The 24,809-nt window shown below is 41.8% G+C and overlaps 1 protein-coding gene across 1 annotated transcript in view; it reads left to right on the forward strand.

Annotated features, from left to right (window-relative positions):
• Window positions 1-24,809, forward strand: part of ITGA8 (integrin subunit alpha 8) — a 167,754-nt gene that overhangs the window by 129,623 nt on the left and 13,322 nt on the right. The window contains exons 26-27 of the mRNA XM_003786791.2: window positions 10,130-10,258; window positions 14,529-14,642. Of these exons, the coding sequence (XP_003786839.1) occupies window positions 10,130-10,258; window positions 14,529-14,642 (243 nt within the window). The remainder of the gene's footprint in view (window positions 1-10,129; window positions 10,259-14,528; window positions 14,643-24,809) is intronic.

Consider the following 24,809-nt stretch of genomic DNA (forward strand, 5'->3'; position numbering starts at 1 on the left):
TCGCCCAAAGAGATGAGGATCTCTGCCAAAACAGGCTATTCCAGCTGTTGCCAAAAGCTAGTGGTGAAATGTGATAATTTGCCAAGGGCCATGTCAGTGCCCCAAAAGCTCCCAGACTGGCATGTTCAGGGAGTTCTTTATTTGAACTTATAGAGAAGCCTAGAGGGGTGCTTTAAACTACCTCTCCATCACCTGGGGGTCTGTTAAGATGCTGGCCTGGGACCTGAGGTTCCGCCTCCCTTAGAGCCTCCACCTTCTGCCCTTGAACATGTCTGCTGGCTGTACCCTCATGGACAAGTTCAATTGTCTAAACTGTCCAGGTTAAAGTCCAAATTTGGCTTTAAGCTCTTTCTGTGAAGGAAATAAATTAATTAGCATAAGCCCTTGAAAAGGTCACATTTGTATGAAAACAAAAACAAAACATGGTTGATCGGATGTGGTCCTCGGAAGGAATATTTTCCTAGGAGCTACAGGGACACAGAGTCTCTGTTAGAAATGGCCCAAGGACGTCCTTCATGAAATACTGACTCAACTGTCCAACACAGAGCAGGTCTGCCTCTCTGTCAGCCAGTGACACTGTGTCACTGCCCATTATGAAAGGCTTTCTTCTTCACGCCAGCTGCCATGTATTTGGACAGGAAGACTGAAAGGGGGTTCAACAGTAGAAGACTTAAGGGGTGACAAGCCTTCTTTATGGGGAAATAATAAATAAGGCCACTTGTAGTACCCAAAATTATTTAAAATACTTCCTCCCTGGAATTTTGTTCTCATTTCCTCTCTGCTCTTCCTTGAGATGATTTTTAATATCTTCATCTTCAAGTGTGCATGTATAACATTTAAGTAATTAAAACTTGTGAATATCCTGCTCTGTATGCAATACATACTGTATTTCAGTCTCAGATTCTTGGAGGTCACGACAACCAAGAAGGCTTCTAACTTTCTTGGCGTGTAGTATTTACTTGATATCTGACATATTTCTATATGTTTGTATTTATTATGCAACTTGTTTAATGTGTCCCACATGGGTTGTGAGTTATTTGGTTTCTTTGTAGCAATTTAACAATTATCTACAGAGACTGGGACAGCTCTACTAGATGACTTGCCTTAAACGGTGTCAGACTTGTGCAAACTCAGTGGTGATGTGTAAGTAGGCACCTGGCATTTCCTAAAACCCAGGTATTTTTTCAAGTATAGACTTTGATTGAAAATCTGTCTGAGAGGCTGGGCGCCAGCCACATACACCTAAGGTAGTGGGTTTGAATTCAGCCCAGGCCCACCAAATAACAATGATGGCTGCAACCAAAAAATAGCCAGGCATTGTGGCGGGCGCCTGTGGTCCCAGCTACTTGGGAGGCTGAGGCAGGAGACTCACTTGAGCCCAGGAGTTGGAGGTTGCTGTGAGCTGTGATGCCATGGCACTCTACCCAGGGGGATAGCTTGAGGCTCTGTCTCAAAATAAAAAAAAAAGAAAGAAAGAAAATCTGTCTGAGGCTAGTGATTTTTAAAATGCAATTAAATTACACTTGTTTTCAAAAATTTGCAATGCGGGAAATTGAATATAAGATTTGATTACAATATGAAGTCATATCTCCCTAAAATAACTAATTATGACAATTTGTGAATTCTTGAAATTCTGAATTCAAAAACGTTTGAAATGTTCTTATTTTCAGATATTCGCAGAATCTTTGCATCTGTTGAATACATGGCCCAGAGTCTGAAAGAGTTTTTATCAATAAATAAAATTTAAAAATTAATAATCAGTATACTTCATATCAGTAACTTCATATGGTTAAAAATAATTGAGAATATTTGAAAGTTATTCTCCCCTTAAGATAGGAAATAATTTCTTGGTGAAGTTTCTATCAATTTGGCAATTTATTTCTTCCCAGAGAATAGAAAGATAAACAGTATTCTCTGTCTTAAATATGAGTTGGAAATTAGTAAAAAAACAAATTATTTCCAAGCCGAGGCTGTCTTCAACAGAAGAGTTCGAGAAATTTTGATTCTGATATCAATGTCAAATTCAAATTAGCATCAAGGCTAGTTGCTGGGGGGTTTTTAAGTTGTAGAACAGATCGCTTTATTTTAGTAAGAAGCAGAGAGAGAAGACATACAGTAAAATTATTTCAGTAGAATAAGCAGAAAAACGTACTGGGTGTTGTGGTTGGCACCTATAATCCTAGCTATTTGGGAGGCTGAGGAACGAGGATCACTTGAGCTGAGAGTTTAAGGTTGCTGTGAGCTATGACACCATAGCACTCTACTGAGGGCAGCAGAGAACATGTTTCAAAAAAAAAAAAAAAGCAGGGAGGCAGAAAAAAAATATATATATATAATATATATATGTTTTATATGTATATACACACATGAACCCACCACCTCTGGTATATGAGGCTGGTGCCCTACTCCTTGAGCCACAGGCGTTGCCCCAGAAATATATTTTTAAAATCAAGAATTAAATTCCAGTATTCCATCTTTCTTTCCCAGTGAGTAAACTAAGGTCCAATTCCTTACTCCTTGGTTCTACAGCATCTTTACAGAGAAGTGATAGGTCCTGCATGTTTCTGAAGCATCTTCACCTGTGAACAGCTCCCATCTACATGTCCTTCTGCTTCTCTGAGGACGTTTCAACCCCTACTAGACTAACTCCCCAGATGTCCCAGGCCAACCTTGAACCTGTCAGAGGGGACTCCCACCCCAGCGTTCTAAAGTTGAGGGATCCACATAGCCCACACGACATTAGCCTCTTCAATCATTCGGTTGATTTCCCTTTAGTGAAATCCCTTTCTCTTGTGTTCAAATACATTTTTTTTAATCAACTCCTCCCTCCCTTAGGTGTTCTCATTTTTGCCCACTCACCACTGGACAGTATTCTCCCTTTTATTTCCTCTTTCCATCCCCCTGAGGATCTCTAAGGAAACTTGCTTGTAGAAAAGAAGCCACCAAATTTTCTTAGAAACACTCATTCCCAGGAACCAGTGCCACTGACTCTAAAGCCTTTGACATTTCTCAGAAATCCCCCAGAATCTCTATAAAATCCCCACATACATTCTCATCCCCCTCTGATTAGGTCTAGTTCCTTGTAAATATCAGCATTTGATACACTGTACTTAACGCATTGATTATTTTGATCCCTATTTTTTAAATCACTCCTATGGGCAAGGGTCCTGGGTATTATTATTTTTATAACCAATATGCCATTTACAACATCAAAGCCATATTGAGGATTAAGTTGATTTTTTGTGGACTGGCTTAAGATCTGAACCACCCTTTAAAACACCATTTCTAAAGAGAAATGCATTCTAAATGCCAAACATCTAACCTAAAACCTTCTGAAATATAACCAGTCTATAAACTAAATATGCATTCCAAATACGGTGTAAGCCTCAAAGTCCTCTCATATAAGCCTGATCATCCAATGAGACTTCTCAGCAAGGTTCATTGTTCACAATAGGGACTGGTACACTTTGCTTATCCCACCAAGTTACCCAATGTCCCTCAAAGTTTAAGGAGGGGACACTGATGCAGTGCGGTCTTAACACAGGGTATATTTGAGCATCTTATCTGTCTTGCTTTCCTAGGAACAGTTTTAGAATCCTTAGAGATTTTCCTTAGCATTGTACCCTTAGCTGTTTATTACAAAATATTAGAAAAAAATTTTTTTTACTTTTTATGAAACTTTGGGTTCCTTAGTAGAGTTTCATTTTTCAACCTCATCTTATCCAAAGATGGTCGTCTATTTGCAGGACTCTCCAAATAAAGTCCACCAAAACAAAAAGAAATGGTAGCTTGAAACAATTGTTTGACCACTCTTCTTACACAACCTCTTGTTTTCATGTCTGAGGACACCAAGGCCCCCTGAGCTTAGCACAGGGACATGGAAACAATGGGGTCATTTACTTCCTTGCTCACTTCTGCCTCTCAGTGACAAGGTCCCTGCCTTTGGGTTTCTATTCCTTTCCTGACAGTTTCTACTTCATCAATTTCATAAACTTCAGGGTATAAGCAGATGTCCATGAAGGTTCTCTCTCCAGGTTTCATGGTCTAGCTCAGAGGTAGGGGATTTTAATGTGGCCATTTCTTCGCGTGGTACCATTTTTAAAAACACTGTGAAACATTCAACCGTCTGCAGCATCCAGACCAATCCATTAAAGTTAATTTGTTCCAGATCCTTTTTGGAATAAAAGTTTAGAGTGGAGCAAAGTATTTCTCAACTAGACTAAAGGCAGTCAAATAATTATTTCAAACTACTAGTTTTCTTATTTTGGTGGACATTATCCTAGGGTTTGGGGAGCCATACAAACAGGCTATGGTCTTTAGATAAGATGAGTTTGAAATACAAAACCCTACTAAGGAACCCAAAGTTTCATAAAGAGTAAAGGATTTTTTTTTAATTGGCAATATTTTGTAATAACGGCCAAGTGCAAGATGCTGAGGGAAAATGCTATGGCATGTGAGACTGGACGTAGGGAAGGAGGACAAATAAGAAGCTGAAACATAACCTGTGTGAAGACCACAGGATGCCATTCTGGGCTGAGCGCAGGAAAGAAGAATGTGGAGGTGAAAATGGTCTGAAAGAGTTTATACTCCACAAAGGTTATATGTAACATGAGATAAAGCCAATGCTTTTATAAAAACTGTCCTTAGATGGCCAGGCACAGTGGCTCATACCTGTAATCCTAGCACTCTGGAAGGCTGAGGCAGGTGGATCACCTGAGCAAGAGGGGGACCATTTCTCTACTAAAATTAGAAAAACTAGCCTTGTGTCATGGCAGGTACCCATACTCCCAGCTGCTTGAGTCACTGAGGGAAGAGGATCTCTTGATCCCAAGAGTTGGAGATTGCTGTGAGCTATGACACAACGGCACTTTACCCAGACTGAGGGAGGGGTGAGTGACTGAGTGAGACTTTATCTCTAAAAAAGAAAGAAAAGAAAAGAAAAGCTGTCCTTAGAGCCATGGGAAGCAGGGGATTACTGCTGAGATCTAGTCTCCTAAACAAGGCCAATCCCACAAGAAGTCCAAATTACAACCAGATAGTACAGTAATACAAACATGGGAGGCAGAAACACAGAAACAGACTATTTGTGAAGGATTATAGCCTGCTTTTAGAATCAGCGGGCCCACAGACAGTGGCTTGGCTTGGCACATTTGCATAGTTTTGTCTTATCCTTAAGAATACTTTCTTCCTTCATAACTGCCTTCTTTTATTTGGTTTTTATTAATTCAGAATCCCGACACACTTGTTACTAGAACAACAGTTCTCAGTACCCTCACACACGCACACGCACACGCACACACACACATCCCTTAAAAATGAAAGCACAAAAGGAATAAGACTATTTAGTATAACCTGACTGTTAACTACTGATTTCTTTCTTGAATCATTTTGAGGACCTTAAACATTGGAGCCATAATTTCATAGCTAAAGCATTATTTGATGTCTGTTACTTGCCCCCTTTAATGCTTGGTCTTCTACTAGAAACTCTCCTTCCAGGAAAAACTCCTAGCTGTTTATTGTTTCAAGAGGGCTGATGAGGAGCTGAGAAGAGCAGAACCTACTTTAATATTCTTCCTCTTTTTATGCTCTGTGCTAGTGGCAACCACAGCCTGCTCCTGGATCTGACCCCCCAGTGGTCAGACGATTTCTCTGTCCTGCAGGAACGCTGGCCGTGGTGGATACCTTTCGTTCACCTTCTCTCTTAACAGTGCCTGTAGACCACCAAAGACAGACTATGCACGCTGGGGTCCCTTTCTTTTTGCCTTGTCTTTTCTTTGAGATGGTCTTCACATTAGCACCTATGAGGTGTATCTTAACATGTAAAAGCCCCAAATCAAATGACTAAGAAAAGCTTCAACATCGCGAATGGAGGGAGTTGATTCTTTCGGTTATGCTGTGCGTGAACTATTCAGAAGGTAAAAAGAGAAGTAGGGTTTTGCTTTCCCTGCAAATTCTCAACATGTATGTCTTAAAGAAAATTACATGGTGGACTGACCTCCCCCGGCCCCCAGCTCGTCTCAACTTAGTTTTAATTATAGATGAAGAAGTAACAGGAGCATGGTCTACCATTTCTTGTGGGCTAGGAGTACCTGAAATCCAAATTAGAAACAAGAAAAGGACAGTATACAGGCTTTTGTTGGGATTTGCAGTGCCCTTTATCTGATTTCATCCACTCCTTTTCTACAAATGCTGAATTTCCAACTGTACTGCACATTCCAGCTACACAGTATCCCTTTAATCTGAAAATGTAAACCTATCTCAGAGTGAAGAGTTCGATGAAGAGGTATGAAAATAGAAAACTCTTTGCGGGGGAGATCAAATTCTGAGTAACAGCCAGAGAAAGAAGTATTTTTACCAACAGTTATTTCCTTATTGGGGAAGGAAGCCATTTTCATTTGCTCGGATGAAGATACGTTAGTATTAATCACCAGCTTCCCAGAGTGTTTATGAAGGAGGGGAGGGGGGAGGTGAAGTGGAGGGAGGGTAATTGGTGGGACCTCACCTACTGTGCACATTGCAAGGGTACATGTCAGATCTATTAAGAGTAGAGTATAATATCTTAACACAACAATTAACTAAGTGAGGAGAAGGCTATATTAGCCAGTTTGATGTAAGCATTCCAAACTATAAAATCAGCACACTGTACCCCATAAATGCATTGATGTAACAGGTATGATTTAATAAAAAAATTTTAAAAAAACTACCCTCAGAGCTGAGTGTCTGTATAATGTGGGTACTTGCTAAGAGGTCGGCCCCCCTCCAGCTGTAAAGGAAAACCATGAACTGTGGGTTCATCGGCAGTCATGTAATGAAAGAGGCCCCAAGCGTGCCTCTGGAAAATGGGTTGAACTATTGTTTACATTTCTTGGATAACTTCTTCAATTCTGCTTGCTGTGTTTTGGTTTTTGAAATAATTTCTGGAATACCATGTGAGGAAACTGGTCTGCAAGCCACTTGAAGACCATGTGTTTAAAAACAGCATTCCTTTCTTTGTAAATATGTTACAAAAAGAAAAAAAAAAGACATGTTTTATCAATCCTGATATGGGATGTGTTAATTCTTGAGCTCGGAGTAAGCCCTGGGCTTTATTGAGAGATGACTTATAAATATTTGAAACACCCTAATAGAATGGGTTCTTTATTTAGACACAAGATTTACCCAGTGAAAACACATAGAAAGTTAGAGTTTTCATCTTTGAGGGACATCATTTTACTTCTCCTATTATTGCTATTAATACTAGACTATAACGTGAGAATAAGGAATGATTCCCTAGTTCTTTTCAGCACTTTTTCTCTGTGGTTACCTACAGAGTTAGCCTCTGTAGTGTAACTGTTAGCAACCTACAAAGAAAAACAAAGGGGCACATGATTCATCTCAAAGCACAAACTACCCCTGTGTGCATGCTCACACACACACAGATTATACAATAGGAGGCACGTGCATGTGGGAGGTTAGGCATTTCACCATTCTCCATTTGGTGAGCTCACTTTTTATCTTATGCTGTAAAGGCTTTTCTGTGGGGTCCTCCATCACTCAGTGTCTATGAGCAACCCTTGGGCTCATCCTCCTCTCTATGCCAGGCCCTGCTATGGTCCTAGAATGTTCCACCACCTGTAGACCTGGCCCGTCTAAGTCCTCACCTCCACGCACTCCATCATCCCAGGGCTTCAGCCACTGGTCTTCACCATCACTTGGGCAGCTCCGCCTCTGAGACATTCCGCTCAGCACCCCTCTCTCCTCCAATTCAATCTCCTATTTTTATGTTGCTTTTCTTCCTCTTTCTGCTGGGCTTTTTCTTCCTTGGTATGAATACTTTCCCTGAGGCAGGAGGCAGTCCACCCACCGGCTCTCAAGACTTCCTTTGGCCAAACCTGGAATCCCTGATGTGTTCCATGGAACACCCGTTTACAAGCCCCCTTAACCTCCCTTCTCCCAAACTCTGAAAATCTCCGTCACACACAGTTCCATGGTCTGGCTGCTCTACCCGTTGTCCTGATGGTACCATCATCGCAGATTGATGCTAAATGCTCACGGGACAGCCAGCGTCACGGGAAAGTCTGCCCGTCTGATCACTCCGTCTGATCACTCCTTCCCGTTCTCCTCGTTGCCTTCTCCGAACCTTCACTCCCCTTCCTCTACCTCCTCCCTGTCTCTCTGCCATGACTGTTACCTTAAAAGAGCATCTTCAGAAGATTCACGTTCCCATCACACATCTTATAGTCATCTCTCTCCCATCCTCAGCTCCTCCCAACACTCTCTGAGAGGTGTCCATAATTTCTTTTTGTTGTTGACAGAGCCTCAAGCTGTTGCTCTGGGTAGAGTGCTGTGGCATCACAGCTCACAGCAACCTCCAACTCCTGGGCTTAAGTGATTCTCTTGCCTCAGCCTCCCAAGTAGCTGGGACTGCAGGCACCTGCCACAATGCCTGGCTATTTTTTGGTTGCAGCTGTCATTGTTGTTTGGCAGGCCTGGGCTGGATTCGAACCCACCAGCTCAGGTGTATGTGGCTGGCGCCTTAGCCACTTGAGCCATGGCACCGAGCCATCTGTAATTTCTTAATGGGCAAATTCAATGCGTACTGTTGGTCCTCAGCCTGCTCTGTGCCTCTGCAGGAATAGGCCTTCTTAGCCTGCCATTATTTTTGCAATTTTCTTTTCTTTAGGTTCCACAAAGCCACTCTTTCCTGGATTGCCTCTTACATCTGATGTCCTTATATGACTTTTCCTTCTCAAATCGTCTTTATCTCCCTGTTTCCCGGCATGTCCTGGGAGATTGTATGTGACCCTACGCTTTGCATTTTATGTTTTCCCACTGGACAACTCAGAGCAGGTAGCAGGCAGCTATGGTGCAGCTGGACAGGGACAGGTGGCGCCAGGGCAAGCTTGGGGACCATCAGCCAGAGTGTTGCGAGTGTGCCTGGGGCAGTCAGCAAAGAAAAGCAGGGAGCCGGTCACAGGGCTCTTGGTGACAGATGAGTGTGGAGAAACAAAGGACACTGCCAGCACATAAGGACCTGTGTGCGCCCTCCTGACGAGTCTGGACTCCGTCTATCTGTCCGTCTGTAGATTTTCCCAGGTCCTTCTGACCTACTGAGCGCTATCACTGCATCTTGGGGGGCGGGTGCCCCCTACATCTGCAATGTAGGAATGTCTCTGTTTCATTCCATAGAGATGAGCTACTACAACGGCGGCCTTGAGCATAAAGAGAAACTGTGACAAGGAAGACATCATTCTCAGTGGCAGCGGGGAGCAGAAAGCAAGCTTTTTATATTCCGTGGGACTGAAATAAAGAATGTTAATGGGATAATTATGTGTGATTTATCGGAACTCTCAAAATATTTATTGAGCCCTCAGATGTACCCAGCGTGGTACCTGAGATAAAATCATTGTGTTCTAGAACACTTTGAAATACAAACTCAAGGCTGAAAATAAGGTTCATTCCGGCATGACGTGCTTATAGCGTGCTTTGGGAAAGACGTTTTCATGAGGATGTGGTTGTCTTTGGAAGGAGCACTTCTTTTTTTGTTGTGGTTGCAGTGTCTGGCCAGGGCTGGGTTTGAACCCGCCACCTCTGGCACAGGAGGCCGGTGCCCTACTCCTTTGAGCCACAGGCACCACCGGGAAGGAGCACATCTTATATGTGCAGGAACAGGGGCTCAGCCATGTGGATGTCAGGTCCCCAGTCTGTTTCAACAAGTGAGCCTGGCACCTCAGTTTTCTACCAGCTCAGGATCCACCTCCCCACACAGACTATTCCTCAGTTAACCAGCCCCATTCTCTGATGGGAGGAAAGTAACAACAGAATAATGACTCTCCTAAAAAGTCGCCTCTGCGTTTTTCCTTCCTTAAGGGGAAATGACTTCTGCTTAAAATCTTCTCTGTACAAGATAAACTTCCCAGGAATGCATTCCTCCAGATTCATGAGTTGCTGTCATTGGAGAACAGAAAGTCTTGTTCCTTGTCAGCGCAGGTCGTTTTGCTGTTGAACGTGCTGCTGGTCAATAACGTGTGGGAATTGTCACCTGAACCATATTCCACTGAGGAAAAAATATTACCTGGAGGTCAAGGTTAATGAAAAGGTAATGACGCTCGTGCGATTGTGTCTGACATCTCCTGCTTTGTGTTTGCAGCCCGCGGCTCCCCCAGAAGACACCCCTGAGCTTAGCGCCTTTTTGAGAAACTCCACCATCCCTCATCTTGTCAGAAAGAGGGACGTGCCCGCGTTTGAGTTCCACAGACAAAGCCCGGCAAAGATCCTGGTGAGTTAAACATTGCACTGGACAGAACTCCCAAGGACAGATGGTTTTCACTTCAAGTATTGTCTTTAGCCTTCCAGACTCAGGAAACACAGATACAAATTAACAGGATCATTGGTTTCATCCCAGAGAGGCATTAGCCAGAAAGAGTAGTTCATTCTTTTTGTTACCCAAAGGCAGAATATATAAGGACCTAAGCCCCAGAAGAACACCCCCCTCCCCAAAGCACCTGCCTCTCCTTGAGTTCAGAGCCCAGGAAAATCCATCCAGGGGGGTCCCTGTCTCAGCTATCAGAGGACACAGAGAAGCCATGTGAGTTTTGAGGAAGACAAAATGGGCTGGCATGTGGGGAACCAGGGAAGTTCTAAATGGATTTCCTCTGTATTCATGAATTCCCATGTTTACCTTGAATTAAGTATCTTTAAAAAAAAAAAGCATAGCAAAACATAAAAACCTCTGATAATCCCAATCATGTATATCAGTCCAACAAGGTAGGATGACGCCATATTGGACTGCTCAGTCCTGAAAATTCTGACTATCTCACCATCATGCGGAAAAGCTTTTATTACCGTACTAGGATATTAGGTGAAGTAGATGCAAGTCCTAATGTGTCACTGATAGAAAGTTTTCAGGAACCAGATTTTCAGTTTGGGATAACAGAAAAGCTTTGGAGTTAGGCAGGAGTGATAATTGTACAATGTTGTCAATACACTGAATGCCACTGCATTATACACTTAAAAGCATTTAAAATGGCTTTAAAAGAAGTGTCTTAAACATTCTCTGACATTCATTTACTTCACCTTGACAGTAAAACATGTTTCAAACACGAGATGGACAGGAAATTGCAATGATCAACCAAGTCTAGCTTAAATAATCAGTGAAACTCCCTTACTCCTTTCCCCATATTCTTAGGCTATAATTGGATTATAGCTTTGATATGAAAGCTGTAAATTAGTTTCATAGTAGGACTGAGTACATTGGATACTGGAGGGGAGAGGAAAGGATGGGTGGAGGGAGAGTAGTTGGTGGGACCTACGGTGCATCTTACAAGGGTACATGTGAAACTTACTACATGTAGAATATAAATGTTTTAACACAATAACTAAGAAAGTGCCATGAAGACTATGTTAACCAGTTTGATGAAAATATTGCAAATTGTATATAAAACCAGCACATTGTACCCCATGACTGCATTCATGTACACAGCGATGACTTAATTTAAAAAACTAGTAAAACTTATAACTAAGGAGCATTTATTAGAAGTATCTGAAATTACATGGCAGTAAGTTAGGACAATAGGAAAATTATGATTCAAGGACCTGTACTTTTTTTATGACAATGCTTTTTAAAAACTGTAAAGGGAAGAAATTTGTATGTGTTTTCTTTTAGAATACATTAATAAAACTCCATATATTATCCTTTTTAAAAAAGGTTCTGGGGGGAACCATAGAATAGAAAACAAAAATTGACATCTGTAGAATGCTAACGTGCTCTACCCATGTGGAACTAAACATTTGAAAAATCAAGATTCAAATGCTTTTCAATTTCTACTTCATTGTACATTCATGAGTACACCGAGGCAGTGGGGATTAATAACTAAAATTCTTTGGAAACTTGTATGCGTTTGGATTGCAGAGCCAAATATTTTCCTTCTCTTGTTTCTCATTTCATATTTTGTATGTCAGATAATTTTTTGACTTCTGATGATCACAGAAAGGTTACTTACTCCCAGATGAGGGCCGAGGTGATCCTTGATTTCTGTATCTGAGTCTGTCCTCTGGGGTATTATTCTTTTTCTCTCGTTGGGGTTCACATATGGGGAGTCATTTGCCTCGACATGTCCTCAAGTCAAAACAACTCTGGGGAGAGAGTGATTATGCCAAGTTTATTCTAAAATCCAAAGCTAAATAAGACCTCCTACAGTTTGTGTTTAGTTAAAAACAACTTACTGAATCACATTTCTGATTAGGAATCTGAACTTGCAAAATGCCAACATCCGTGCTGGGATCATAATTTCCAATTTGCATAAGAAAAATTCATACCGATCACACAGGGAAATGATTTCTCCTCCACCTAACCATTTTCTTTCCTGTCTCTTCGTGGCTGCCTGCTGCTTTTTGAAACTGTGGCCTCCATCTATCTCCCTTCCATCCAGACTGTCCCTCTTCCCCTCCTGGCTCAGCTTACAGCGTCTTACCTGACTTACCTCCTTCCAGACTGTGGGACTATTGGCCACTTCCTCAAATTATCACATCCCTCAAATTCTTCCAAAACACCTCTTCTGCTTCTCTCCCTACATTTGACCAGCCCCCTCTTAGAATTTCTCTTCTAAGACTTCTCTCTCTGACCGCTGTCCAACACCCCTGCACCTTAGGCTCCTTCTCCAGACCTCTCTTTTCTCTCCTGTTGGTTTTTGCCTTTTCAGGGACATTTCTTGTGTGACTGTAACTCCAGCCATTCCGAGGTGCCTCCTGCCCTTTCCATCTTTCCCCGCTGTGTCCAGGGCTTCGAGGGGTGGTCTGAATGTCTGTTAACCACCCCAGCCCTCATGTATCCAAAGCTTCTGTGTTCACGACCCCCGCTCTCTGCAAATGTTCCTTCTCTCTGGAATTGCCAACCTCAGGAATACCTGTACCCACCGTCTCAGTGCTAATGCAGTGAGCTCCCTCCCTCCTGCCCTTCAATGAATTAGCCCCCAAGCAGGGATTCTGCTTTCTATGCTTCTCCAAAGAGCATCTTCCTCTCTCTATTCCTGCTGCCTCCATTCAGGGCTTCAGCATCACTCCCTTGGTCTCTTGCAATAGGCGCTTGTCACCCTCCTGCCCCTCCTCTCTCTCTCACACACAACCTGTCCCCCTCAAATACAAACCTGATCAGACCTTTTGATTTAAAAGCATGGCCAACTCCCTAGCGCCTTCTCAGCAGAGCTCAGCAGCGGGGGGTGGGGGGGGGGAGATTCCTCATCACTTTCCCCTGCTGCTCCTTCATCTCCACCTGTCCCCCTCACCTCCCTATACCCTGCCTTTGCTTTCTTGAGCAACAAAACATGGCCCAGTCATCCCGTTCTGCTAGGGAACTCATCTAACTCTTCAAGGCTCATTCAGAGCATCACCTTCCCCAGAGTCAGAGACAGAGCCAACTGGATCCCATCTCCAGGGAATTTATAGCCTCGAAGAACCTTGGCTCCCTTCTACCCTCCAGCTGGTGGGATGAGCGTGTCAGTCATGGAACACAGGTACACGTGACAGTCCTCCCAGGAGCCACGAACCACCAGGCTTTAAGAATCCCTGCTTCTGTTGTGGGGACCGCAGCGCCCAGCCCTGGTAGTGCAAGGACAGGCCATGTATTTGGAAATGTCATGTAAAAATCAATCTTCCTGGAATTTATCAGACATGCATCACGACCCACTTTGCAGAGAACCCTGAGATCTCACAGAAGGTTCTCACGGTAGCGTGTCCCTCGGGTTAGTGTTTTGACAAAGTGAAGTGACTCAGTCCACTGCTTCCCATAATATTCAGCAAACTGACTGTTGCAGGAGCACCAGCAGGTTAGTGTCCAGTTCATGACACAGTAAGAATAAATAAACCCGGGCTACAAGGTGAATTCGAGTCCATGAGGGAGTATAGAGAAGTATATTCCATGCGTGACACACGGAAAAGGGACCGGGATGTGTTTGTTTTCATGTCTCAGTGCTAGGGACAGGAAAAGTAAGCAGAGGCTACAAAATGAATTCCTATCTGTGACAATCCGATTTGATAGACAGAACGTCACCATTAATGAGCACCTTCTGGACATTAAAGGTTGGAAGGTACTCGTGCAAGAGGAGCTTCAGATATTAAAGGTCGCCCATTACACCCTGGGCAACCGTGGAAACTAGTTAAGCACACAGATTAATGAGACTAATGAACTCCCAGGAGGAGCTCCTTTACAAGCAGAAGTAATTTTGACACAGAGAAGGATGTCATGGCACAAATGCTTGTCAGTGGGTCAGGACCGTTGAGTCTAATATCTGGACTTGTTTAGTCCAGCATCAGATGTTGTTAAAATGAGGCTGAATTTGACCTTGCATTTTGTATCCCACTTTCTGTTACTGCTAAAGGTGACGTGTCATTAGTACTCCACTGTGTTTTCTTAGTTGTTTCAATGTATCATTCTTTATTGAAATTAATATTTTATGAATAAGGCTTCTGATGAAATAAAAGGCTTCTGTGTTGATTGCCTGCCACTAGTTACAGACCTTGATGTGCTCCTCCTGTTTTTTGTTTTTTTGCAGAATTGCACAAATATTGAGTGTTTACAAATCTCCTGTGTGGTGGGACGATTAGGAGGAGGAGAGAGCGCCGTCCTGAAAGTCAGAGCAAGGCTATGGGCCCACACATTCCTCCAGGTAACAAAAAAACACCAAAATACCAAAGTATATACACGCTCAGGGAGCCTCTTCTCAAATGCTCAGCAGGAAGCCTTCTTAAAAAGACACATAATGTTTTGAAAAAAATGTTTTAAATTTTAACTTACTTTTTAAATGGGTCTGTCTTTTTTAAAACTTGAATTTTTAAAATATTTTTAGACTTTAAAATTGCTTTACATTTTTAAATGTAAAATATTTATTAATTTTAAAATCTTTTTAAGGAAATTTATATGGAGGGGCTGAGCCAAGATGAAGTTATTCTTTTTTCCCAGCAGGTGAAGACAATTTAAATTTCCCACATCCCTCAGACCTTCAGATGGTAGATTTAAACTGGTACAGTAGATCTTATCTGTAGTCCCAGCTACAGATAAGGGGAGGTTGAGGCAGGAGGATCACTTGAGTCCATGAGTCCAAAACCAGCCTGGGAAATATAGTGAGATCCTGTCTCTTTAAGAAAAAAACAAAAAGGATCCTTGATTTAAAAAATGTTCTCAGTTCACAATATATGCCCAGGGCTAGGCACAGAATGGGTCAATGAAAGTGTAGTGAATGGGTTGGCGCCTGTGTCCCAAGGAGTAGGGCGACAGCACCATATACTGGAAGTGGTGGGTTCAAACCCAACCTCTGCCAAAAACTGCAAAAAAAAGAAAAAGAAAAAGAAAAGAAAAAGAAAGTGTAGTGAATGTGAGAACACAGTTCAAGCCATCTGTCCAGGAAAGTAGAAAATAGAAATCAATTTAGAAGGGAAACAAGAGATTGTTCTAGAAAATTCCTCTTGTCAGATAGTTCTGCTATGTGGGCTCCAATAAAAGTTTCAAATCTCTCTCAGACTGGGAAAATGAAGTTTTTCCTTTCAGAAAGTTATTATTTAAATGATAGTACTGTGTTATCACCTTGTTATTTGGGGGGCGATTTAAAAGAAAAAAAATACTAAATTACAACTCGGGCCATGTCTGCTCATTCCTGGTCATGGCTCATTGGTTCATCGCGCCATAGAAAATCAGGCGGTAGAATCCTTCTGAGTCTAGCTAGAAATGAAGAATTTTCTATCTCTAGAGTGTTAGGTTGTCTATGCCTTAAAATAATTCCAGAGCCTCCCAAATCTTATTGACTATATTTTAAAAATAAACGTGAGGAAAGTTCAAGTTATTTTTTATTTTATTTTTTCAAGATGTTTAAAAAAGATTCTTGTGAAGCCTTCCTTTTTTCCTGCCTTTTTTTTTTTTTTTTTTTAACCTAAAGAAGGTTTTCTCAACCTCTCCACTGTAAATATTTGGACTAGATAATTGTTGCTCAATCATAAGACATTTAGTGTCATTACAGGATGTTTAGCAGTGCCCCTGGCCTCTTCCTCATAGATGCCAGTGGTAAGCCCACCCCACCCCCCAGTGACAACCAAAAATGTCTCCAGACACTGCTAGTGTCCTCTGGGGAAAAAGTTGCTCCCAGTTTTGAACTGCTTACCTAAGGAGAGGTATAATACCCAATTTATTTGATTCTTTTTTTTAAGTCAAACCATTATTGATTCATTCACTCAACAAATACCATATTTATGGAGCACCTACTGTGTGCCAGGTGCTGTGTCAGGGTCTCTAGTTATAGGTGGAATAGCAGGGACAAAGCACACATAGCACTGAGCTGTTATCTCAGTGCAGAGAGTCCAAAAATGAGCAGGTGAATAGACACCTGATGAGTGTCAGGAACAAAGTAGAGCAGGGTAATGGGGTCAGGGGAGTGGGCTGAAGAGTCAGGAGGGGGCTGCTTCTATAGGTAGAGTGGGCTGTAGGAGAGCCCTGTGAGGAGGTGACATGGAGCTGAGACGCGAGTCACAGGGAGCCCCATAGGTAGGATTCCAGACAAAACTACTAGCAGTGCAAAGGCCCTGAGGCCAGAACACTTCTGATGCATTCAAAGAACAATGAAGACTGATGTATTTATATTACCATAGATGAGATAGAGAAATTATAAGAATTATATACAATGGAAAGGAGCGTGAAAAAAAGTGCAGTGAAAAAAAGATGAAGAAAACTAGCCTAGGAAGTGCAATAATAACTATGTTTTTGAAAGAATGAGAGTGAATAGGTGGATGTGTGGTCTAACAAAGGAATACTATACAGCAGTAAAAAGGAATGAATCAGACACATTAACATAGGTGAATCTCAGGAACATAATATTAAATTTAAAATGCAAGTCGAGTAGGATCCCACTTACATAAAGCTCAAAGACAGGCAAAACTAAGCCATATACTGACAAAAACCTTTCAGAGGAAAACACAGGAATGGAAACAGAATTCAGGAGAGTAGGAAGCCTTAAGGTGGGGTCACACAGAGAGAAAGTTTTAAAGGTAATGTTAAAGTAATGTTTCCTCAAAGTCAGCGGTAGGCATGCCAATGTTCATTTTGGTGTTTTCTCTATCACTATGTGTCATAAATGGTCACTTATATTTACCAAATATTTAATAATAGCTTTTAAAGTGCAATTCTGGAAGCATCGAGACAGCTTGGAAGCTATTGAGATCATCCAGGAGGAAATGGTGGTGGATTAAACTAGGGAAGAACAGTAGAGCCGGTGAGATGAGGTCTGAGGCAGGAGTTACTATGTAGGAAACACTAACAGAACTTGCTGAATTTATTGTGAGAGGAGAGAAAGGAATCCAGTGACCATTTTTCATGTAAGCCAAATAGTGAGGAAGACTTAGCAGAAACCTGTTTTAGGAAAGGAAGCCAAGAGTTCTGTTTTATTAGCAGATACTGTATTAGTCACATCTTGCCGTGTAACAAATTTCCCCAAATGTCTTAAAGTTTAAAAATAATATGCATGCCTCCTTGCACTCTGAGTTGGGAATCTGGATACAGCTGAGCTAGGTGATTCTGGTTCAGTGCCACTCATGAAGTTACAGTTGAGATGTCAGCTGGGGTCAAAGTCACCTGAAGGCTTGACTAGGGAGGAGGCTCCAGTCACAAGGTGGCTCAAGGACATGCCTGACAGGTGGGTGCTCAGGGCCCTACCATGTAGCCCTTTCTATAACACAGCTTGAGTGTGCTCCTACCATGGAGACTAGCTTCTCCCAAGCAAATGAGTCAGGAGAGAGCAAAGATTTTATGCTTTTTATGACCTAGCCTTGAAAGTCACATTCTGTTATTTCCACAATGTCCTCTTGTTTGTGCACATCAGCCACATTCGTTATGAGAGGGTCCCACACAAGGGTGTGAATACCATAAGGCATGAATACCCAAGGGCCATCTCGAAGGCTCCCTACCACAGAGGCATTAACCAACTCTTGAATTTCCTTTTAGATGAAATTTGTCTAGAAGCAAATCCTATGTTTTTCTATAATCAGATGTAAGCTGGTAAAAAGTTACTGATCCTCATGATCAATAGTTTTTGATCCTCATGATCAATAGTTTCCTAGGGCTGATAAAAAGGACTACAAACTATATGATGTAAAACAACCAAAATTGTTCCTTCATAGTTCAAAAATCCAGAAGTTCAAAACCAAGGTATCAGCAGGTTGGTTCCTTCTGGAGGCTTCAGCAGGAGTAGGGAAACTACAACCTCCAAATCTCCAAGGGTGGCCCCTCACCTGAATCCACACTTCACAGAACAAATCCCTTTATTAAAAAGATTTGTTCTATAAAATCTGGATTTGTTTAAAAGGCTAAACTCAAGGATGCAGAAGACCACATGTGGCCCTACGCTCCAGGTTCCCCATCCCTGCCCAATCAACCTACCCCATGTCTCCCTCCTGGCTCCTGGAGTTTGCCAGTAATCCGTGGCACTCACTGGCTTATAGACACATCACTCCAGTCTCTTCCTCTTCTCCAAGTCACCTACTCCTATGCGTTCTTTTGTCTTCTATAAGGACACTCGTACTGGTTTTAGATTCTACCTAATCCTAGTATAATTTTGTCAAACCTTATCTAATTATATCTCAAAGACCCTTATTCCTAGTAAAGTCATATTACAAGATTCTACATGGATGTGAATTGCTAAGGGACCTTACTTACCCCATTTCAATCCATAATCTTACATCCCCATTAGCAAAGCCTTCTTGTTTTGCCATAGTATAGCGATAATCTCCTTTATCTGGTGGATAGTCTGCTTACAATACTTCACTGAACTTACTAATGTGAGAGGAAGTAATTAATGAGGGTTCCAGTCAGTTTTGTTGTGACTCTGTTTTCTCTCTGTTTACTATATAATTTTTCCATGTACTCTCACACACATCATAACTAACCTTGGTCAAAATTATGAATCAGAATAGTCAGTATAGATGCTACTGCATCTTTGATAAACATTGGCAAAAGTTTAGGTGTGAACATATGGGCGAGCATGTTTTTGAATTTTATATACATATATCCATATGTGAAACTGCCTATCAGCAAAGTGATGTGTTAACTATGGACATGTATTAAAATCAAGTCTAGGATCAATGGCCCTGATTTAAGTTAAACAGAATCTATTTTCTCTGTCTTTGGTGGATCAATCCCGTTCTTGCCAGGTTGTGTTGAAGGACACATAATTGTCATAGGGCTCCATTTGTGAAATGAAGGGATTGGACTAAAGGCTCCTTTTATTCCTAAAAATTCACTGATTTGACAGGCAGCTTGCATGGAGCCTCTTCTAATAAGTTATTTATGGTGTTTATTATGCTTAGTTTGAGTCAGCAATAACACTGTGTGTTTTATTAATAGCCTACTTCCATATGGTGTTGACACTTTGGTTGACTCAGAACAGACTCGGTGGTTCTCTAAACTTAGGGAACAACCAGCTAATCTTTCCAAAGAGGTCTGTTTGTCTGAAAATAGCCAGGTTACTATTGAGTGATTACTGTGTCACTAGCTACAAGCACCATGATAAATGCTTATACTGTATACAGATGACTCATTTAATTCTTACAGCAGTTCTCTGTGATATGTACTATTATTCTCAACTGCATTTTGCAGATGACCAAAACTGAAACACAGAGATTGAGTAGCCTTCCTACAGTTACCTAGCTGGTAAGAGAGAAAATCTTGAGCTTTTGTCCTGTGACCCTTTCATATATTACTATGCTATGCTGTAACTACCACAATTACTATACTACAGATTGCTACGTTATTATAATAATCTAATGCTAGATTATTACATTATAACTGCCTTCTGTAGATTTTGTACCATAATTACTATACTATAGATTGCTAAGCAGTAACTCCTGTATTACAAGTTACTACAGAATGTCCTATACATACACAAAGAAAATGGAAAATCATAGCTAAATGCACCTTTATTTACAAAATATTTGTTATAAAACTTTATAAAGTATTTTTCTATGTGTTGATATAAAAATATTAAAATATAAAATAGGAGTTGTTAATTTTTGCTATTTATGGTGACCTTTGGGACACCCTGTATACTGTAACTACTATTAGAGATTGTTTAAATACCATGTATTAAAGCTTCAGAACTTTTTCAAGGATATATAAATTATACAACCAGCAAAGAAAACATTTTATAATTCTTGAATCGGACAGTTCAAGACAGTAGTAATAGCCACACGTGGCTGTTGAAATTGAAAGTGTTTCAATTGAATGCAATTAAAAATTCATTTCCTCAGTTCCACTAATCATGTCTCAAGTGTTCAGGAGTCACAGTGCCTGGCTATTGGATTGATTTATGCAGATTAAGACCATTTCCATCACTGAAGTAAGTTCTAGGGGACAGCACTGTGTTATAATCTTAAAGAAGTATATTTCCCTTCAAAAATGCAGGATTCGATCATACACTCATTTGACACATCTATGGATATAGACCCGGATTGTGTTTAATATGAGTTCCGGGACTTTCTCATGTCCCTTTACACAGTAAGAACAAAGCTCACTTTTGCCTCATGAGAGTGTCATCCACCATCAATACGCCTCTTTTCCCTAACTGTAACTGGTGGGAGGGTGTCCCAGTGAAGGGAGGAAAGACCTCTGAACTCACTAAGTAGGTTGTTGACTTCATGCAGGAAAGAATTCAAGGGTAAGCCAACCGGCTACAGGAAGGTTTATTGAAACGGAGGCAGACAACAGATCCTGCCCCATAGACAGAGCAGGGGGATTTCTTTTGGGGCAATGGTGACATTTTTACATGTCCAAAAATCCCACTGGGAAACAGCTGTATGTGATGGGCACTGTCTTATGATAGACAGCAAAGGCCAGTCATAAATGACTGTCACAGAATGGCAAGCGCAGTTTGCCAGTCATCTGTGTTCAGGGGGTCGCAGGCTGGCGACTTGCTGGCACCTCCCTCGTGCAGGGTGGTTGGCACCTGACAGGGGTCAGGATGGCTGCCCTCAGGCTCTGCTGACCCCCCTTTTCTGCATCACAATGTTACAGGTTTGAATAAACACAGCAGCCTCTTGTTTTCCCCAGGAGCCAACAAAGACAACAACACAATCCGATGTGCAGACCAGGGTGCCGAATGTGTTGCCTTTACTTCAAAGCTCTGATATTACCATGAAACACACCAGCAAACGTGAAGATTCAGAACTTCTGAGCAAATAAAACACTGAAATTCTCATATATGCAATTAGAAAAACACTTGCGGAGTTATATTTAAAAGTTTTGTGGGAGACAGCAGGGGAGGAAGCTTCTGAGAAAACATATGTACAGTTGACACCAGAGTGTGAGCTCCTCAAGGGCAGGAGGAATGTTTCCTTTGTCATTTATTTATTCATTCATTTATTTTTTTTTTTTAATTTAGAGACAGAGTCTCACTATGTCACCCTCAGTAAAGTGCCATCACAGCTCACAACAACCTCAAACTTATTTCTAGTAAAATCATATTACAAGATATTAAGCAATTCTCTCGCCTCAGCCTCCCGAGTAGGTGCCCACCAAAACATACTGTTTTAGCTGGCCTGGGCTAGGTTCAAACCCACCAGCCTCAGTGTATGTGGCTGGCTACACGTGCCACCAGTGTTCCCTTTGTCTTTGAATCTTCTGCCCAGCTCCTACAGCACCTGGCCCAGGGTAGCGTGACTCGTAACATTTTGAATGAATGTAACATCTAACATCAAGTGCTAGGCGTGGCTGGTCTACAAGTCCTTGTCTATTCAGAATGAAACCAATCAAACTAACCAAAAACCAACATCATAACAAATTATCCCTCTTGACCTGAGGTTAATAGCCCTAAACACAGCAGATATTCTAGAACTGTAAAAACTTACGATACCAGGGAAGAGGAACAAGAAGTGACAGTTGATACCTTTCTCTGCATCCTCTGGAAATGCCCCCTTGACTGGTTGGTTTGAGATGCAAAAGCACAGCAGATTCCAGGGCTGCCCCTTGGTATCTATCTGCCTAACCAGCCAGTCTGCTGCAAGGGTCTTCCGTGAAGAGTTGTGGCTCATGCTTGCTGTGACATTTGGCTTTCCTTCCAGACCCTTGCCACCTTGTCTGTCTCTCACCTCACAAGCTGTTCTAGTTTAGCGCGTTTAACAAAGTCTTGCACTTGAGGGAGAGGCCAGCAGTTCATTTGCTTACCTCTCTCAAACTGAAAGCTTCCAGGTTGAGAAGGTTTCCAGATTGAGGAGAGAACATCAATGGAGCTGAAGATCATCACCTTAAGTGAAATAGGCCTGGCACAGAAAGACAGAAGCTGCTCACTCATGTGTGGGAGCTAAAAAGTGGAGGGAGAGAGTATAGGCTGGTGATTCCCAGAGGCTGGGAATGGAGGTGGGGAGAGGAGAGAAGTTGCCTAATGGATACAAAAGCCCAGCTAGGTAGAAAAAATACTTTCCAGTATTCAGCAGCACAGTAGGGAAATTAGAGCCAACGATAATTGATTATGTATTTCAGGATAGTTAGGAGAGATTTGTAGTGTTCCCAAAACAAAGCAAAATGAAATGTTTGACAGATATCCCAGTCACACTGATTTGATCATTACACATTGTATACAGGTATCAAAATATCAGATGTATCCCCCCAAAAATAGTTATAAGCATCATATGTCAATTAAAAAGCAATTTAACAAAAAATTAGGCCGCCTCTCCTCTCTGAGGCACACCCTAATTGGATTTTGTTCAGTTCAATGAGGCAGACAGTTCAGGATCCCCAGGGATAGAGTCAAGTCCAGGGGTTATCATCCAACTTTTATTTCCTGTCCAAAATGATGACCAGCACCATCAGGTCTTGCTGACTATGTTCCCAGCCCTCGTGCAAAGGGGAGAGAGTGTCAAGAGGCTTTGCAGAATATTCTACAGATGTAGCATGATTTATCTCCAGGACTGCTACACTTAGATCGCTGTGTAATTTGTTTCATAATTAATCCATTCATTCCCTTATCTTAAGAAAAGTGAAGGGTGAGGGGAACTTTCCATAGACATGTCAGATGTCTTCTTGAACTCTCCTTCATAAAACTGGGAACTTCAGGTAAAAAATAAACATTTGAGATCAAGAAAAAGCTTATTTGAACATTATAATAGTTCAAAGAATCCAATTATTAGCCTCCTAATGAAACATTGCCATCTGAGCCTTTTATCACTTAACGAACAGCATGTGTTTATGAGCCAACACTATGGTTTCTTCAAGGACTGGAAAACAACAAAAATAGTGTCATTGTGACACCTTAACGGTGCCGTAAATTTGAAAATTGGCCTTTAATTGGCCAGTTGGATTTGATTGACCTTTTCAAATTAAATTCTTCTTTTCATAAATAACATAGGCCTCTCCGGAGTGCCCATTTTTCTAACTACCCAACTTTTTAACTAAATAGAAAGATGACAACCACTTGCATTTCATCAATTTGCTGATGGTCACCATGTTGGGGCTGTTACTTCTCATCTAGGAGTTGGAAGAATGAATTCCCATACAGTCTCAATGACGACCATACTTCCTCCTGAAATGAAGGAGGAGACAACTTCTCAGTGAGTCAGAACTCGCATCATGATGACACTGCCGTCGAGGGACAGAGGATTAGCCTAACCTGTACGCTTCAGTTCTATGGATCATATTCCATCGTAGTAAGAGGCCGAGGGAGTGAAAATTACTTCTTCACTTTGCGATTAAAGAAGACTCCATGTCTGGAAAAACTCAATAGTAATCAAGGAACTTTTGGAACAATCAATATTTAGCACAAGTAGAGTTTAACCAGAACGATCTATAGCAACACACTGACGTCCTTCCTGGGAAAAGAGTTACTCGTGGCAAAGATACAGGACAGAGTGACACAAGTTGCTATGTGCTTACCGCACCCTCAGCCCAAATTTCTGTGCTTGCACCATCATTTCTGCTTCTTTCAGCCTTGCTAGCCAAATGCCAAAGAGGAATGCATTATTGCAATCTCTCTGTCTCCCTGAATCCACTGTACTGTTCTGTCATATACCCCACAAGGACATAAACACTTTCTGCCTTTCTAATCCAGAATACAAGGCTTAACGTTCTTGGTTGACATGATTTGCTGCGTTGTGTTTGCTTCTGTCCATGTGGTGACCACGCAGCCCGGCCAGGAAAGAAAGATTTTCTTTAGGTTTATCCTAAATGATTCCCTGTGTGGGTGACTGTTGCTTGAGACAGAAACCTCCCTTACAGCTGAGAATTTTACCAGTTTTTGCTTAGGGTTTGTCGCCTTGAAAGGCTCGGTTTCTGGTAAATGCTGAGTATTTAAATATGGGCTACATACAATGGGTAGTTGCTTAAAAAACAATTATTGAGCAGCCAGAAAGTGGGAGAATGAGAGCTCTCGACATTGCCAGCCACAATAAATGGCTCACTTTCCTCTCCATTTGTTGACAGCTCTTATTTTTATTGGTACCATGACCATTAGCAAATCACTGTGCAAAAGTACATGATTGAGGCAGCCAGGGGCTGCAAACCGTGGCTTAAATGGTGCTGAAATGACAGAGGAAGGGGGCACCTCTGGAGGACTAATAGCTTACTGGGAGAAATGGAAGGTCTAAGATATTGTTAAGAGATAGTAGCCCCAGTTGGTTTTTCAATACTAAATTGCCTACAATTCACCAGTGATTGCTATAACATGAATTGATTGCTGTACGGAAGACAAGATTATTTTTAACATAAAGAATAATATATAGCCGGGCGTTGTGGCGGGCGCCTGTGGTCCCAGCTACTTGGGAGGCGGAGGCAGGAGACTCGCTTGAGCCCAGGAGTTGGAGGTTGCTGT

Source organism: Otolemur garnettii, unplaced genomic scaffold (assembly GCF_000181295.1).
Source record: "Otolemur garnettii isolate 467f Iridium unplaced genomic scaffold, OtoGar3 scaffold00019, whole genome shotgun sequence".
Taxonomy (NCBI): Eukaryota; Metazoa; Chordata; class Mammalia; order Primates; family Galagidae; genus Otolemur; species Otolemur garnettii.